The 19,550-nt window shown below is 36.8% G+C and overlaps 1 protein-coding gene across 1 annotated transcript in view; it reads right to left on the bottom strand.

The window, feature by feature from the left end:
• The window catches only part of LOC139127705 (small G protein signaling modulator 1-like), a 276,762-nt gene that overhangs the window by 213,198 nt on the left and 44,014 nt on the right, over positions 1-19,550 (bottom strand). The window contains 1 exon segment of the mRNA XM_070693601.1: positions 1,758-1,888. Coding sequence (XP_070549702.1) covers positions 1,758-1,888 — 131 coding nt within the window.

The following is a 19,550-nucleotide window of genomic DNA, read 5'->3' as shown; positions in this document are numbered from 1 at the left end:
ACAAACTGAAGTGAGGTCACGCCAAGTGAAGTGCATAGAAAATTTCAAAGCGATTGGACTTGCAGTTTCAGAGGAGAAGGCAATTGTTGACGGACGACGACGACGGAAAATCAACCTATTTGATAAGCTCCGCGTCGCTGACAGCGGAGCTAATAAAAATATCATTTAGTTCATCTATGGAAACCTGTATACCAAATTTCAAAGCTATTAGATTACTACTTTTTGAGAAACACATGTTTTGACCAAAAATTGCCCCAAAATTACAAAATTGTAGATTTCATCATAATTTCAATAAATGTCATTAGTTAATCTGTAGGAACCTGTACACCAAATTTCAAAGCTATCAGATGAGTAGTTTTGGAAATACACATTTTTTGACCAAAAATGGCAAAAATTGCCCCAAAAATACAAAATCACACATTTCATCAGAAATTCAATATATATTACTTAGCTCAACTGTAGAAACCTGTATACCAAATTTCAAAGCTATCAGACCAGTGCCTTTTGAGAAAAACATTTTTTGACCAAAAATGGTAAAAATTGCCCCAAAATTACAAAATTGTAGATTTCATCATAATTTCAATAAATATCATTTAGTTAATCTGTAGGAACCTGTATATATCAAATTTCAAAGCTATCAGACGAGTAGTTTTGGAAATACACATTTTTTGACCACAAATGGCAAAATTTGCCCCAAAAAATCAAAATTACAGATTTCATCAGAAATTCAATACATATTACTTAGTTCATCGATAGAAACCTGTATACCAAATTTCAAAACTATCAGACCAGTACTTTTTGAGAAATACATTTTTTGACCAAAAATGGCAAAAATTGCCTTAAAAATGCAAATTTGCATATTTCTGCACAATTTGAACAAATCTCAAATAGATCATCCCTAGGGACCTATGTACCAAATATCAAAGCTATCTGACTGGTAGTTTTGAAGAAGAAGATTTTTAAAGATTTTTTACCAAAAATGACAAAAATTGCCTTAAAAATACAAATATGCAAATTTCACCACGATTTGAACAAATCTGACTGAAGTCACCCTAAGCAAACTGCATATCAAATTTCAAAGCAATCGGACAAGCGGTTTCAGAGAAGAATTTTTTACCAAAAACACCAAAAAATGCCCCAAAAATACAAATTTGCAAATTTCACCACGATTTGAACAACTAAAGTGAGGTCACCTCAAGTGAACTGCATATAAAATTACAAAGCAATTGGACTTGCGGTTTCAGAGAAGAAGGCAATTGTTGACGGACGACGACAGCGGAAAATCAACCTATTCGATAAGCTCTGCGCTGCTGACAGCGGAGCTAAAAAAGAGGTGTCCTTTATTTGTCCTTTAAGTAGAGATAATTAATCCATTAACCATCAGGCATTTCAAGACCAGTGATGGAGGGACTGTGTTTGGCCTTAGATTAGGGGAGTTTACACAGATAATAATTTACATTGTCAATACAATAATGTCATCATCATGGTTTAATTTTTGAAACATTTTAAACACTGATATGACCAATGTAGATTGATAGCTGAAGCATTATAAGACATGCTGCAGATACAATATGCTACTTTCACAAACAAAAAGTCACAAAACTTGATAGTGTATTATGAGTTGGGATGCTGCTTACATAACATATGCATTTAAATTGAGAATTTCTATCCACTAACCTGTATAAAACAAGGCAACTTCACCAAACAGAATACAAAATAGTAAAATTTTGACACACAATCAAGATTCTGATACAAACCTTTTATCAGTTTCAGATTCACTGTCTTCAGAACAGCCATTCATCAGTTGATTGGGAGTCCATTTAATAGTTAAAGCATCCACACTTTGATGTAATGACAAATATCCTGGCACTAATTCAATGTTTTCTTTCTGTCAATAAGGAAGTTCAATAGAAAAATAAAATTAGTCACAAGATCAATAGAATGCTTCAAAAGGCAAACACAAACATGATACACATATAATATATTCCATGAAACTGAATGTGGGCTAAGGATCATTTGATAAAATTCATGGATAGCCTTGACGACATTTTGATCTGCTAACAGCTACAAATCAACAGCATATGATGCTGTAAATGTAGAACTTTAAACTTGTGACTCAAAGAACTTTCAGCTACATCCCCAGCTCTAAAATCTGTGCCAAAGGCTCTGAGGCACAGAAGAAATTGTGCCTAGCTTTTATATTGTAACTATCGCACAGGGCAAGGTGACCTTAGGGTAGAAAGTGCCTCGGGGACATATTTTGACTGTCAAATTTTTTAATTCTTTTCTAATCTACCACTTGTGGGGGTTCATTTTAAAGGTTTTGGAGTGAGAAAAATTTTCACCATACAAGTTTTTTAAAATCAAAATTTTATGTCGCTAATTGGGAAATTTTGTTAAATATGCAAATTGGTAATTAGCTGATCTCAAAATGCTTTCATTACGGGTATATTATAGTACACTAAAACCTAAACTGAACCCTTTAGGGACTGAGAAAAATTGTTCGGTTTGGAGAGATGTTTGGTTTATAGAGGTCATTTTAACAGCGTTCTTAGTGGAATGGGACTTGGAAAAGGGTTCAGTTTAGACAGGTTTAAAGTTTAGACAGGGTTCAGTTTCGACAGCTTTTAACTGTATCTTTAATTCATGTACCAAGTTTTATCAACTTTGATCAAGTCAATTCAGATATATCCCTAATTAGGAAAGTTTGTTAAATATGCACATTAGTAACTACCTTATCTAAAAATGCTAAAATACCTTTATGAGTGTTATTTCAGAGTATCTCCAATGTACATAGTATGTTTTGTCAACTTTGATCAAGCGAATCTAGATATATTTCCTTAAGTAGGAAAGTTTGTTAAATATGCAATTTAATAAATTAATAATCAGCTGAAGCAAAAGTACTAACAACTAGCTTTCAATAATGTTACATCATAGATCCTTTAATGTACAAAGCAAGTTTTCATAACTTCATTAAGTCAATTCAGATATATATACCTAATTAAGAAAGTTTGTTGAATATGCTAAGTCGTATTTAGCTGATTACAAAATGCTAAAAATGACTTTCACAAACAAATGCTATATCATAGTATCTTCAATGTACAGTGTACGTTTCAACAACTTCGGCAAGTCTATCCTGATATATATTCTTCATTGTTAAAGTTCATCAAATATGCAAATTAGAAATTAACTTTCATGCCACCCTTTAATATATTTTCCAGCTGATATATCTTAGTGTGATCAATATTTGAAGGAAATGCAGATTTGAATCCCATCTGCTGGCCTTGAGATTAAGCCCAACAGACAAAATGACAGACAGACATCACGGCGACATTAGCTCACATATAATATTAAATAATATCCAAATATAACACGGGAGCCAGGGGCACCGATGTCCTTTGTACCTCCTTAGTGTTTATTATTTGCCACAACTGTGTCATTTTGTCAAAAAGTCATATCGTTTGCATATAAATGAAAGTTATTTGAACGGGGATGGTTACTGCTCCAGCATAAGTTCAAGTGTGGAATCTAAGTATCAACAGCTTTGATATGTGTGAAAGTGAATTAAAACATGGAACTAAATAGGATTAACAATATCTCCAACAGGAAATGTGAACTTATATAATGTATATAATGCAGAAGGGAGAAAATTTTAGCAACCAACGATTGTACCATAATGGACAATGGCTAATCTAAACCAAATTACTTATTGTTGGCATTGATTACACATGTATCTATTGTCTATCAAATAGAAAACAAGTCACCGTTGATGACACAGTCCCCACTTGTTAATGGGTACTTTGATTGCAGGTCCTCAGAGAGGATAGAGTCTTCTTCATAAGGTCTGTGATAAAAATACTTTTGAATAAATTCGCTTGATACATGTCTGAGCTGTAGTTCAGGACATGAAAAAATCGTAATAAAATGGCCACATGGCGGCCTTATTGGATCGTATCACAAAACAAATCAATGTGCATATGTATGACATAGGTCAATGTCCTTGTACCAACTTTGAATAAAATCGGTTGAAACATGTCTGAGTTATGGCTCTGTACATGAAAAAATTGTAATAAAATGGCCGCCTGGCGGCCATATTGGATCGTATCACAAAACAAATTGACGTGCATATCTATGACATTGGTCAATGTCCTTGTACCAACTTTGAAAAATACCGTCAAGGACACTATGTGCTCACATTCGGTTTGAATTGGTCCATTCGAGAAATATTTAAACCAGGAAAAACAAGAATGACAAAAGCAAATAAGGTCTCCAACTTAGGTACTGGAGGTCATCTTTAGGAACATGCATATCAACTTCTATAGCAATGGGACAAGCAGATCCTAAATACATAAGCAAATGTCATCAACAAAAAGCAGAGAAGGCTTGATAAAAAGAAAAGGTGGGAGTGGGCAAAAAATGCACAAGGGATCTGGTAAATAGTAATGCTACATCATTGATCTTCTAAACCCTACCCCCTCCTGCGTATCAAATGTTCCACCCCTTGGTATTACATAAGACCAAATGACAGGAAGTACATTTACAACCTTGGAGATTTTTAATTAATGCCATGAGTGTTATCATTCTAATGTAAACAGCACTTAAGTTAGTTACAGATAGTAAAATGCCTTCCACTGTGGGTGGTGATTACTACATCTGGAATTATCCTGGATCCAAATTTCTCATCAGTTTTTGTATGTCTTACATAGAAAAGTTGCAAAAATTGGTCCAAAATGAAAAAAATCACCTCAGCTTGTTTTCTGGATCAAATTTTCCTACAAATTGGTATCAAATATGACAAAATTATGTTCACAGCCTTCAAAATTGTCTCAGAACATATCCTGGGTTAGTATAGGTCATTTAAGGTCACAAACTGAGAAAAGTACCTAAAATATACAAATTTTGGGGTTTCCCAACACTTTGAGCAGAAAATTTATCTAATAACATCTTTCGGGACTTTATACCAAATTACAAAGCTATCAAACAAGTTATGTTGAGATAAAGTTTTCTTGACCAAAAATGACAATATTGTCTTAAAAATACAATTTTTTATATTTCAGGACAATTTCCACATATCTAACTATTGTCATCTCTGTACGTCTGTGTACGAAATATGAAAGCTGTCTGTCCAGGGGTTTTAAAAAGGAAACACTGTCTAAGATTTTTTGACCAAAAATGACAAAATTGCACAAAAATAGTAATTTTACCAATTTTGTCATAATTCAACACTTTAGAAGAGTAACACCCTTGCAAAGAGACAATCCAAATTTGAGAGCGATTGGGCCGGCGGTTTCAGAGAAGAATAATTTTTACTGAAAATGAGAAAAATCACAAAAAAATTCAGCAAAAATACAAAATTAAGGATATCTTCACAATATTCATAAAACTGTATAAGGTTCACCTGAGGTACTTGCACACAAATTTTCAAAGCAATCAAAAAAGCGGTTCTTGAGTTATCAATTCTTAACCATTTTCACATTTTGTAAGCTCATTTGCATAATTTTGGCAATGCAGACTTCATTTGAACAAAATCCCATCTATAGCCCACGATGCATCCACACACCAAATACCAAGCTGAAACGTGCAGCGGTTTGCGTGTTTTTGATGTTGACGGACATACTGTACATACATACATACATACATACATACACACATACATACAGACGCCATCGACTTCAGCCTATACGATAAACTCACATTGGTAAAACCAAATGTGAGCTAATAAAATCAGTTGAAACATGTCTGAGTTATAGCTCTGTACATGATAAAATCGTAATAAAATGGCTGCCTAGCGGCATATTGGATCGTATCACAAAACAAATTGACGTGCATATGTAAGACATAGGTCAATGTCCTTGTAACAAGTTTGAATACAATCAGTTGAGATATGCCTGGGTTATGGCTCTGTACATGAAAAAAAATCAAACAAAATGGCCGCCAGGCGGCCATATTGGATTGTATCACAAAACAAATTGGTGTGCATATCTATGTCATTGGTCAATGTCCTTGTACCAACTTTGAATAAAATCGGTTAAAACATGCCTGAGTAATGGCTATATACATGAAAAATCGTAATAAAATGGCCACACGGCAGCCATATTGGATCGTATCACAAAACAAATCGACATGCATCTGTATGACATATGAAGTAATCCTTGTAACAAGTTTGAATGAAATCGCTCCAGGCATCCCTGAGATATCTGCGTGAACGGATGGACACACGTATGCACACACGCACGCACGGACCCACGTACGGAAATGACCAAACTTATAAGTCCCCCAGATGGTGTCCGTGGGGACTAAAACCATCTGCACAAAGTTTCATCAGATTTGGTACAGTTGTACCAGAAACAGCGCTCTAATCTCGAATTATGCAAATTAGACCTAATTATGCATGCCACACCAATATAAATGGACCTGCATATGTATGCCACAGTGTAGTATCCTTGTACCAAGTTTAACAAGTCATCGTTGATGACACAGTCCCCACTTGTTCATTTTGTTATAATCATTGGTGTCTAGGTAGCTATGGTCTAGGTCGCTGTGGAATGACATTGATGCAATGGGTGCATCAGGCCTGTGACTTGCATAATAAAGTAATCTGAGGAACGTGTAATAAATGACTCATCTCTGCCGGTAATGACCACTGAAGGAACTTTTGATTACACCACACATAACGATGCCCTCACTGCCTCTAGTGTCATGACAGCACATACTATACACATGGTTTGGTGGAATTTTCGAAATGCTATGGGATTGGGTATGTTGTTGTAATCAGCCATTTCGGATCATATAATGAAACAATTTAATGTGCACAAGAATGCAGCCATAGTATTTTATCTTCGTATCACGTTTGAACAAAATCAGTCCATCGAGGGACAGTGACCTATGTTTATGTTTCAAAGACATAAAAAAATCACACCAAAATTGAAATCAAATGGCTGTCTCTTGACCATATGGATCATAGCACAAAATTAGTAGACATGCATATGTATGCCATAGTACTTATCTTTGTACCAAGTCTCAACAACATTGGTTAAGGAATATTTGCATATGATTAAGAGATATTGGAAAAAATTACAATCTGGCAGCCATATTGGAACATGTCACGAAGTAAATTGACATGTATGCCATAGTGCTTGATCTTTGTGCCAAGTTTGGACAAAATGGGTGTAATGACCTTTGAATTATGCTTCAAAGACATGCAAAATTCCAACAAAATGGCAGTTCTGCAGCCATATTGGATCCTATCGCAAGGTTAATTGATACATGCATATGCATGCCATAGTACGTGCTTTGCCTTTGTGCCAAGTTTGAACAAAATCGGTTCAAGGATGTTTGAGTTACGGTTCAAAGACATGAAAAAATCGCAAAAAAATGGCCACCTGTCAGCCATATAGGATCATTTCACAAAATAAATTGGTGTTCATATGAAGGGCATACTGTTTTGCTTTTGTGCCAAATTTGAACAGAATCGGTTCAAGAATGTCTGAGTTATGGTCCATAGACATGAAAAATCGCAACAAAATGGCCGCCTCACACCCATATTGGATCGTATCGCAATATAATTTGACATGCATGTGTAGGCCATAGTGTTATGCCTTTGTGCCAAGTTTGAACAGAATCAGTTCGAGGATGTTGAGTTATGGTTCAAAGACATGAAAAATCGCAAACAAAATGGCCGCCTCGCGGCCATATTGGATCGTATCGCAAACTAATTTGACATGCACATGTAGGCCATAGTGTTATGCCTTTGTGCCAAGTTTGAACAGAATCTGTTCAAGGATGTCTGAGTTATGGTCCAAAGACATGAAAAATTGCAACAAAATGGCCGCCTCGCGCCCATATTGGATTATATCGCAAAATTATTTGACATGGATATGAAAGCCATAGTGTTATGCCTTTGTGCCAAGTTTGAACATAATCTGCTCAAGGATGTCTGAGTTATGGTCCAAAGACATGAAAAATTGCAACAAAATGGCCGCCTCGCGGCCAAATTTGATCGTATCACAAAATAAATCGACGTGCATCTGTAGGTCATAGTGCTATGCCTTTGTGCCAAGTTTGAACGAAATTGGTTCAGCAGTGTCTGAGAAACTGTTGATGACGGACGGACGGACGGACGGACAGACGGACGGACGGAGTGACGCACAGACGGGACCCAATCTATAAGTCCCCGCCGGACTTCGTCCGCGGGGACTAATAAATTTGGGCCATTGACTGAAAAACATTTGCTTGTTACACTCACTACTTGTTCTTAGTATTTGGAGTGTACACCTATCTACAATACATGATGTTCAATGAAAAAAGTTTGGAGACTGTAAGTGAACAGTGCATCTTAATCTGTGTGACTAAATAAAGCTTACCCGTCAAGTGTGTATAGGCAAAAACCAAATTTAATTTTGAATAACGTAATGCAGGGAAGGACATACAATATGGTGAAAAGCAAACTAAATATCATAAAATACCGTCAATGACGCTGTACCTTCTCTAATGTGTGGCCAGGTCAGGTAATTGGTTGTTGGCATGGAGTTGTAGGTAAATAGTTGATGATGTAGGGGCATGAGGTGGGATCTGGACCCAAAGAACCCAAAAGATGATTAAATACATCAATCAAAAAAATTCTAAGCTACAGTATAAACTGCCTAAAGATAGTTCAATGTGGAAAAAAAGTTGAATAATTCAGAAATAAGAATTAACAGTCCAAAATAGTAATGACGCACTTCCCTGACCTGAGTGCATGTGAAATACACAACCTGGTATCTGTAAATTAAATGTACGGTATACCAAGTGATCATTTTAAGTCACTTTTAACTGTTTTAATGGATTTTCCAAAGAGTCCTGTGGAAATGATGAAAACGCTTATTTGGTCTTGTGTTTATATAACCTCATGGCTGATAATTGTCATAGTATTGAAAAAAAATTGAAAGTGAAGAAATTACTGTTTTTAATAGGCATATTTTCCTTGAAATACATGACCGTGTAAAGAAAGTGTTTAAGAGTAAATTTCTTTTCGAAAAATAATTTAATCTGTGACCAAAGGATTTTTATTCTTTGAGTTTACAAATTCAAACATTGCAATTTGTTCAATCATCTTGTGTAGTGCAAAAATTATAAAATGACTAAAAAACAAAAAAAAATGGCAGAATTACAGTCTTTGTGATGTGAAATTATGGGTTGACATCACGATAATAATTGTTAATCTGTTCGAAGTACTACTATACTATAATTTAAAAAAGAAAAGTTCATGCAGAAACGGTAATATACGGTATATTGTCAGCAATGTAGTGTTAATTTTGACTTGACATCAAAATATGCCTTTGCTGGATACCAAATATATAGGGCGAAATATTAAAATCAGCCATGTTCAGCAAAATCCACACAACAGCATTGATCCTTTTCTAATTTGATTTGATTTGCTTATGTTATCCTTGTATGACAGTCAGTACAATATGGAACTTGAACACAACACAGAGAATAAGTATGTAAATGAAATGGTATGGCTGCATCCACATGCAGCAATAGGAGTGCCTTTGTCTCTCACCCCTCATTTCCAACCTGTCCCATCCCTGAAAAAATAGTTTGGTCTTATATTTATAATGTTAATAATTTCTGTATTTGTTAAAATGTGCGCATCTCAAAAACTTTTGATCATAAACATTTTCATTGTTTTTTATAGCTGACCAGTCAGTTAACCTGTTTATTTGAATATTTGCGCATTTTTCCTCAGTATTTGACATTTTCAGAATACCTTCTTATTCAATTTTTCATTTTCTCTAAGTTTAAATGCTCCTTTGCATGGTCAAGCTTTCCACAAGCATCAAATGTGGTACTTCATATAGGAAGGTCTGCCTCTAGAGGGCGGGCATCATGAAGTGTTTGTTAGTTATTTCCTCCACATAAACTTCTGATTGTACTGTAAACATTGAACATGGCCGACGTCCGATTGTCCTGTCTAAAATTTCACTTATTTTCGTTCATATGACTCTGAAACTCCAGGAAACGATTGGGAAGAAAGAGTTATCTTGAAATATTGAGGTACTCGCCGATATTTTGCAAAATTAAATGAGAAAAAATGCTAGGAAAATGCCGAGAGGCTTACACAATGACAGTTTTCAGACTCAGAGGCATATGATCATCTGCACATTATGCAACAGGCCCATATCACGTGAGGCCATGTGTGCATCTCATCCTCTCATACGCAACTCAGTACCAAACACTAGCGCACACAGAGTGAGCAAACACAAAGTGAGTACCCCTAACGTCAGCTCAGTAGTCTGTAATAGATCGTAGTCAACTAAGAAACCTTGGAGAAAGGCTCAACACTGTGTCTATGCCGCTAAGTCCCTTTTGAGTTTTGTCACAGCTCAAAATCGTTCTCCCACACCTCAACCTGAGCCATGAACACCCCCACCAGTTTATGATATGACCTATCACAATGGCATGACGTCAACGGATCTTGACAGATGGAAGTCTTGACAGACGGAAGTAGTTGACACCAGCATACTGGTTTTCAACTCTAATACCTTCTCTGTCTATAAATAGACACGAGAAGGTAAAAAACTGAATATAAATTGATATGGAAATGTTGTCTGACAGTTATAAGTATCTGGTGTGTGCCAAGAGAAAAATATTAAAATTGGACAGCATCATCCTGACCACAGTTTCTTCTCTGACTGGTTTGTTTCCTTCTGAATTTCTGATACAGTGATAGGTACAAAGTTTTTATAATATTCTGCTATTCACATTAGTCATACAACATAGCTTGCATTTTGTTCACAGAAGAACTGAGTTTTACATGTAAGATAACTTTCTCGTAAACTGTAAATTCTGGCTTAAGGCAGCTCAAACGTCGCAATTCTTAAAATGTTTTGATATGATACGGAGTGGCATATGCACTATGCAGTCAATGTATTCATAGTATGAGAGTCTACTACATTCAAGCATAGTGATGTTGACAAATACATGCATGCCAGTGCACAATTTCAAGTAGCCATGAGGAAATTCTAATGGTATTTTAGTGGAAATATAGGCAACAACAATGAAACAAGCGACCTAGCGGCCGATATAGCTCCGCTGTGTTTATGTAGAGAATAACTATTTTTGACACATGTTGATGAAGAAGGTGGAAATCTTTGATAGCTCATTTCAGTGGCCAGAAAAAAGTGGCTAAAATAGCTGCAACAAGTCATTGACAATGACATAGTCCCCACTTGTAATAGGAGTATTAGTCTTGATGGGGCAGGGAAATGTGGTCATTAAGAAGTATCACTGGAGTGTGGCGTTCAGATCTATGGACACATAGGTCTATGTCGTTGTTCCCAATTTGAAACACATGAGGCATGTCTAAGTTATGGTTCTAAATCAGGAAAAAAGATCAGACCTCCAGCTGTATTGGCCAGCCAAGAAATACATATGCGCATAATAAATGAGGTACAAGATGTGACATCTTAAGGTCTATTATCCTATCAAAATTGAAGCGTAAAGAACTTGTGGTTACTGAGTTATGCATATATAAGTATAATCAAGGTCAAAGGTCATCAAGGTCATGTGACATTTTGAAAAACAAAATGTATTGCTAATTAATCCCTATATGCAAAAATCAAGACCTCCAGCTCTATTGCTTGCCCAGAATTATATATGTGCATAATTAATGAGGTTAACCATGTGTTTTCATAAGGTCTCCCATCCTACTAAATATAAAGGACATAGCACTTGTGGTTACTTATTTATTGACATAAACATGTATTTTAGGTAAAAGGTTATCGAGGTCACATGAAATTTTGTCAAAAAATTTCTATCCTATAGTTATCCCTATATACCAAAAATCAGACATCTAGCTCTATTGGCTCGCTCAAAGTTAGATATGTGCATAATTAATGAGGTACAATATGTGGCGTCATAAGGTGTCCCATCATACCAAATATGAAGGGTGTAGCACTTGTGGTTACTGAGTTATGGACAAATATGTATATTTGAGGTCAAAGGTCATTGAGGTCACGTGACATTTTGTCAGAAAAATTGTATTGCTAAGTTATCCCTATATACCAAAAATCAGACCTCTAGCTCTATTGGCTCGCTCAAAATTAGATATGCACATAATTAATGAGGTACAATATGTGGCATCATAAGGTGTCCCATCATACTATATATGAAAGGTTTAGCACTTGTGGTTACTGAGTTATGGACAAATATGTATATTTGAGGTCAAAGGTCACCAAGGTCACGTAACATTTTGTCAAAGTGTCTGAGATATCTGCGTGAACGGATGGACTCACGGATGGACATGACCCAATCTATAAGCCCCCTGAACTTTATCTGTGGGGACTAAAAACTGTGTCACTGCATCCTTTTTGCAATATGAATACGATGAGAAACTAAATTTTATTTTTCTTGGCCGTATACCGGTACATGGGAGTCTATGGAGAACAGCCTTATAGGATACATGGGAGTCTATGGAGGTGTAAACTAAAAAGTCCTCTAACGCGGCCAAATTTGATCGCATCGTGAAACAAATCGACGTGCATCTGTATGAGGTAGGGTACTATCCTTGTACCAAGTTTGAACGAAATCCCTCCAGGCATCTCTGAGATATCTGCGTGAACAGACGGACGGACGCATGCACGCACGGACACACGGACCTGACCAAACCTATAAGTCCCCCCCGGACGGTGTCAGTGGGGACTAAAAAGAATTGGCACAGGAATATCTCAGATATCTGCATTCATAAGCCCCTGTGCATGGACACAGCATTAATATTAATTTCATCCTGGGGACCCTGTGGATGGATATCAAAGACAGGAAAGAAAACGGCCGTCACACAGCCATTTATGATCGAATCATTACAAAAATCGGCGTGCATATATATGTGATAGAGATTAATATAGGTATCAACTTTTAATGCAATCGCGCCCGGTATCGCTGAGAAATTTACGTGAACGCCCGCACAGTCGTAAAATATAGGAAACAAAATGGCCGCCACGCAGCCATTTTAGACCAGATCAAAACAAAAATCAATGTGCATATGTATAACATATAGAGTAATCTATGTACCAAGTTTGAATGGAATCGCTCGTAGCATCACTGAGAAATGTGCGTGAACATACGCACCAACATCAAATACAGGAAACAAAATGGCTGCCAGACGGCCATATTGAATCAGATCGTAAAACAGATCGACGTGCATATGTACGGCATAGGTGATAATCCTCGTACTACAGGGTTTGCTCTGGCTACTCAAGCTGATTAGCCTTTTTGGCTAATACAGTGTGAACACAAGTAGCCAGATTTTTCTTTTGAGAGGTGAGGTCAAGGGTCACACACATTCATCTCGAAGGGTCAAAGGTGATATCATTAAACACTCAAGAGTAATGATAACCAAATATTTCAGAAGTCTGCCACTTTCTCATCATCATATGTATCCTCAGTGCTGCTTTAATAGTTCAATAAAAAGAATGCTTCGTATCAAAACTCATGCATGACTATTGAACACCACTTGAACTTTCAAACGTCAACCAAAGAAATTGTGAAGTACAAAAAAATACAGAAAAGAGTAACATCCTCAAGATCTTCATGAACGTGGCATGGCATGCCATGATCACTAGTACTGATACTGATACACGTCCGTGCATGGCCAAAAGACAGCAAAACTCAGTAACAATTTCCGAGCTAAGTAAACAGTGTTTTACAAAGCTGTTTCAAATCAAACTGGTTTGCACAATCCCTCGCTATAAAAGTGACATTTTGGTGACATTTCAGCTTGAATCATACCTTGAAATAAAATATAAACGTGAAACAAAGACATCATGTATGCTGCCGTTCACGTTCAAGAGCATGGTTTGAACCCGTGAACTGGCATGTGCATTGGCTGCACGTAAAAGCAACTCTACTTTCCAAGATCAAACGGTCCGTGTCTTGTGAAAACAACAGCAGAGCAGTGAAAATTGTAATGGTCACCGGTAAAAGCTCTTCACAGATGAAAGGATGATCGCTGAAAACAACTGAAATTGCATGTTTAGACTATGACAACCTCCCGGGAAAACAGGACAGCGTGAACGTGAACAATGGCGGACGTCACTGAAGTGGGACTATTCTATTTAGGTAACGGGGGACATTTCGGAGGGGCACAAGTACATGTATACGTGCCATTTTCCTCACGATACTATCACGGGAACTTCGATGTCCCATTAGTTTCTTTGATCTGAAAAGTAATTTTACCAACTTGTACGACCCATTATACTCTGAAAACAGTGGCGGGGCTTATACTTAGATGAGTACGGTAGTACTATGGTGAAAGACTTCCCAAGAAGTAAAACAAACACCGCAATGCAACAGAACATCGTAGAACAAAGTGACCGAACGTGCAAATTTTGAGTCGCCAGTCTGGCGATTGTTCGGACCGTCTGAGTCGCCAATGAGTGAATCAATTCGCCATTTTGCCGTCTGGTGAGCAGTAGCGCGAACACTGTACTAAGTTTGAATGAAATCGCTTAAGGGGTCTCTGAGATATCTGTGTAACGAACGGACGGACGCACGGACGCACGGACACACACACAGACGCACGCACGCACACACGCACGCACGGACATGACCAAACCTATAAGTCCCCCCGGACGGTGTCCGTGGGGACTAAAAATACACAATTGAAGATTTCATCTTACTTTGAATATATCACATCAGATCATCCCTAAGAACATGTCAACCAAAGCTATCTGATGAGTAGTTTTTTGAGAACAAGTCATCGTTGATGACACAGTCCCCACTTGTTAATGGGTACTTTGATTACAGGTCCTCAGAGAGGATAGAGTCCTCTTCATTAGGTCTGTGATAAATATACTTTTGAATAAATTCGCTTGATACATGTCTGAGCTGTAGTTCAGGACATGAAAAAATCGTAATAAAATGGCCACATGGCGGCCTTATTGGATCGTATCACAAAACAAATCAATGTGCATATGTATGACATAGGTCAATGTCCTTGTACCAACTTTGAATAAAATCTGTTGAAACATGCCTGAGTAATGGCTCCGTACATGAAAAAATTGTAATAAAATGGCCGCCTAGCAGCCATATTGGATTGTATCACAAAACAAATTGACATGCATATGTATGACATAGGTCAATGTCCTTGTACCAGCTTTGAATAAAATCGGTTGAGATATGCCTGAGTTATAGCTCTGTACATGAAAAAAATTGAAAAAAAATGGCCGTAAGGCAGCCATATTGGATTGCATCACAAACAAATTGGTGTGCATATTTATGTCATCGGTAAATGTCCTTGTACCAACTTTGAATAAAATCGGTTGAAACATGCCTGAGTAATGGCTCTATACATGAAAAAATCATAATAAAATGGCCACACGACAGCCATATTGGATCGTACCACAAAACAAATTGACATGCATCTGTATGACATATGAAGTAATCCTTGTGACAAGTTTGAATGAAATCGCTCCAGGCATCTCTGAGATGTCTGCGTGAACAGACGCACGCACGCACGCACGCACGGACATGACCTATAAGTCCCCCGGATGGTGTCTGTGGGGACTAAAACCATCTGCACAAAGTTTCATCAAATTAGTACAGTTGTACCAGAAACTGCGCTCTAATCTTGAATTATGCAAATTAGACCTAATTATGCATGCCATACCAATATAAATAGACCTGCATGTAAATCCCATAGTGTAGTATCCTTGTACCAAGTTTAAAAAGAATTGGCACAGGAATATCTCAGATATCTGCATTCATGAGCCCCTATGCATAGACACAGCATTAGTATTAATTTCATCCTGGAACCCCTGTGGATCATACCGGGACCCCTGTGGATGGATATCAAATACAGGAAAGAAAAAGGCCGTCACACAGCCATTTATGATCGAATCATTACAAAAATCGGCAAGCATATATATGTGATAAGGATTACTATAGGTACCAACTTTCAATGCAATCGCGCCCCGGCATCTCTGAGAAATTTACGTGAACAGATGTACAGTCGTAAAATATAGGAAACAAAATGGCTGTCACGCAGCCATTTTAGACCAGATCAAAAGAAATATCCATGTGCATATGTATAACATATAGAGTAATCTATGTACCAAGTTTGAATGGAATCGCTCTTAGAATCACTGAGAAATTTGCGTGAACATACGCACCATCATCAAATACAGGAAACAAAATGGCTGCCAGACGGCCATTTTGAATTGGATCGTAAAACAAATCGACGTGCATATGTATGGCATAGATGATAATCCTTGTACCAAGTTTGAATCAAATCGCTACAGGCGTCTCTGAGATATCTGCGTGAACGGACGGACGGACGGACGCACGCACGGACGGACGCACAGACGCACGCACGCACACACGCACGCACGGACATGACCAAACCTATAAGTCCCCCCGGACGGTGTCCATGGGGACTAATAAAATTTCTGACCAAAAATGGCAACAATTGCCCCCAAAATAAAAATTGCAGATTTCATCTTAATTTCAAAAGATCAAATTTGGTCATCTATAGAAACCTGTATACCAAATTTCAAAGCTGTTATACCAGTACTTTTAGAGAAACACATTTTGACTAAAAATGGAAAAAATTGCCCAAAAATTCAAATTGCAGATTTCATCATAATTTCAATAAATATCATTTAGTTCATCTATGGAAACCTGTATACCAAATTTCAAAGCTATTAGATGAGTAGTTTGGAAATACACACATTTTTTGACCAAAAATTGCCCCAAAAATACAAAATTACAGATTTCATCAGAAATTCAATACATATTACTTAGCTTATCTGTAGAAACCTGCATACCAAATTTCAAAGCTATCAGACCAGTATTTTTTGAGAAACACATTTTTTGACCAAAAATGGCAAAAATTGCCCCAAAATTAAAAAATACCGTCAAGGACAGTGTGCTCACATTCGGTTTGAATTGGTAAATTCAAGAAATATTTAAACCAGAAAAACAAGAATGACAAAAGCAAATAAGGTCTGCAACTTAGGTATGGAGGTCATCCTTTAGGAACATGCATATCAACTTCTATAGCAATGGGACAAGCAGATCCTACATACATAAGCAAATGTCAACAAAAAAATTAGCCAGAGAAGCTTGACAAAAGAAAAGGTGGGAGAGTGGGGAAAAAATAAAGAGTGGGAAAAAATGTTCAAGGGATCTGGTAAAAAGTAACGCTACCTCATCAATCTTCTATCCCCTACCCCCTCCTGAATATCAAATGTTCCACCCCTTATATAAGACCAGCTGGCAGGAAATGTATTTACAACCTTGGGGATTTTTTAATTAATGCTATGAGTGCTATCATTTGAGTGTAAACAACACTTAAATCAGTTACAGATAGTGAAATGCCTTCCACTGTGGGGGGATTACGACATCTGGAATTATCCTGGATCCAAATTTCTCATCAGTTCTTGTGTGTCTTACATGCAAAAGTTGCAAAAATTGGTTCGCAATGAAAAAATTTACCTCAGCTTTGTTTTCTGGATCAAATTTTACTACAAATTGATATTAAATATGACAAAATTATGTTCACAGCCTTCAAAACTCTCTCACAACATATCCTGGGTTGGTGTAGGTCATTTAAGGTCACAAAAGAAAAGTCATCGTTGATGACACAGTCCCCACTTGTTAATGGTTACTTTGATTACAAGTCCTCAGAGAGGATAGAGTCCTCTTCATTAATTAGGTCTGTGATAAAAATACTTTGATACAGATGGCGCTCAATGGCCAAGAATGAGTTCCATGGTGATGAAAACATAAAACCAATGTAGGCCACCATCCTAAAGTTCATTAAATGAGTCAACTAGGAATTAATCAACAGGATGTTGCAAAACATTTTTGCATCCTATCATAACACTGATAGATTATCACTGGTACCATATTTTATAAAGTTTGATGCAGTGCTTCTGGACATTCACCCTAAAAACAAAAGTTCATCATGTAAATGCAAATTGGCAATTAATTTAATTTATTGTATTGTATCACAAAACAAATCTACGTGCATATGTATGACATAGGTCAATGTCCTTGTACAAACTTTGAATAGAATCGGTTGAGATATGCCCGAGTTATGGCTCTGTACATGAATAAATCGTAACAAAATGGCTGCACAGCAGCCATATTGGATCGTATCACAAAACAAATTGACGTGCATATCTATGACATTGGTCAATGTCCTTGTACCAACTTTGAATAAAATCGGTTGAAACATGTCTGAGTTAGGTCTCTGTACATGAAAAAATCGTAATAAAATGGCCGCCTGGCAGCCATATTGGATCGTATCAGAAAACAAATCGACATGCATATGTATGACATAGGTTGATGTCCTTGTACCAACTTTGTATAAAATCAGTTGAGATATGCCCGAGTTATGGCTTTGTACATGAAAAAGTCGTAACAAAATGGCTGCCTGGCGGCCATATTGGATCGTATCACAAAACAAATCAACATGCATATCTATGACATTGGTCAATGTCCTTGTACCAACTTTGAATAAAATCGGTTGAAACATGTCTGAGTTATGGCTCTGTACATGAAAAAATCGTAATAAAATGGCCGCCTGGCGGCCATATTGGATCGTATCACAAAACAAATCGACGTGCATCTGTATGACATATGAAGTAATCCTTGTACCAAGTTTGAATGAAATCGCTCCAGGCATCTCTGAGATATCTGCGTGAACGGACGGACGCACAGACGGACGGACGGACGCACGCACGCACGCACGCACGGACATGACCAAACCTATAAGTCCCCCCGGACGGTGTCCGTGGGGACTAAAAATTACCTAAAATATAAAAATTTGGGGGTTTCCCAACACTTTGAGCAGAAAATTTATCAAATAACATCCCCCGGGACTTTTGTACCAAATTACAAAGCTATCAGACAAGTAATTTTGAGAATAAGTTTTCTTGACCAAAAATGACAAAATTGTCTTAAAAATACAAATTTGTATATTTCAGGACAATTTCCACATATCTAACTATTGTCATCTCTGGACATCTGTACACCAAATATAAAAGCTGTCTGTCCAGGGGCTTTAAAAGAATATATTTTTTAAGATTTTTTGACCAAAAATGACAAAAATTGCCCCAAAACAGTAATATTTCCAATTTTGTCGTAATTTCAACAATTAGAAGGGTAACACCCTTGCAAACATCCAATCCAAATTTGAGAGCAATTGGGCTAGCAGTTTCAGAGAAGAAGAAATTTTACTTAAAATGAGAAAAGTAACCAAAAAATTCAGCAAAAATACAAAATTTAAGATATCTTCACGATATTCATTAAACTGATTTTGATCAACCTTAGAAACCTGTATACCAAATATCAAAGCTATCAGATTAGTAATTTTTCAATAAAAAAAGTTTTGACCAAAAATTTGGAAAATTGCCCCAAAATTACAAATATTACATTTTCAATTCAATTTGTATACACTTAACTTAGGTCATCCTGAGAAACATGTATACAAAATTTCAAAGCAATCAGACGAGTGATTTCAGAGAAAAACATTTTTTGACTAAAAACTGAAAAAATTACCCTAAAAA

Source organism: Ptychodera flava, unplaced genomic scaffold, assembly GCF_041260155.1.
Source record: "Ptychodera flava strain L36383 unplaced genomic scaffold, AS_Pfla_20210202 Scaffold_35__1_contigs__length_1935909_pilon, whole genome shotgun sequence".
In the NCBI taxonomy this organism is placed as follows: Eukaryota; Metazoa; Hemichordata; class Enteropneusta; family Ptychoderidae; genus Ptychodera; species Ptychodera flava.
This window is presented reverse-complemented; position numbering and strand designations above follow the sequence as displayed.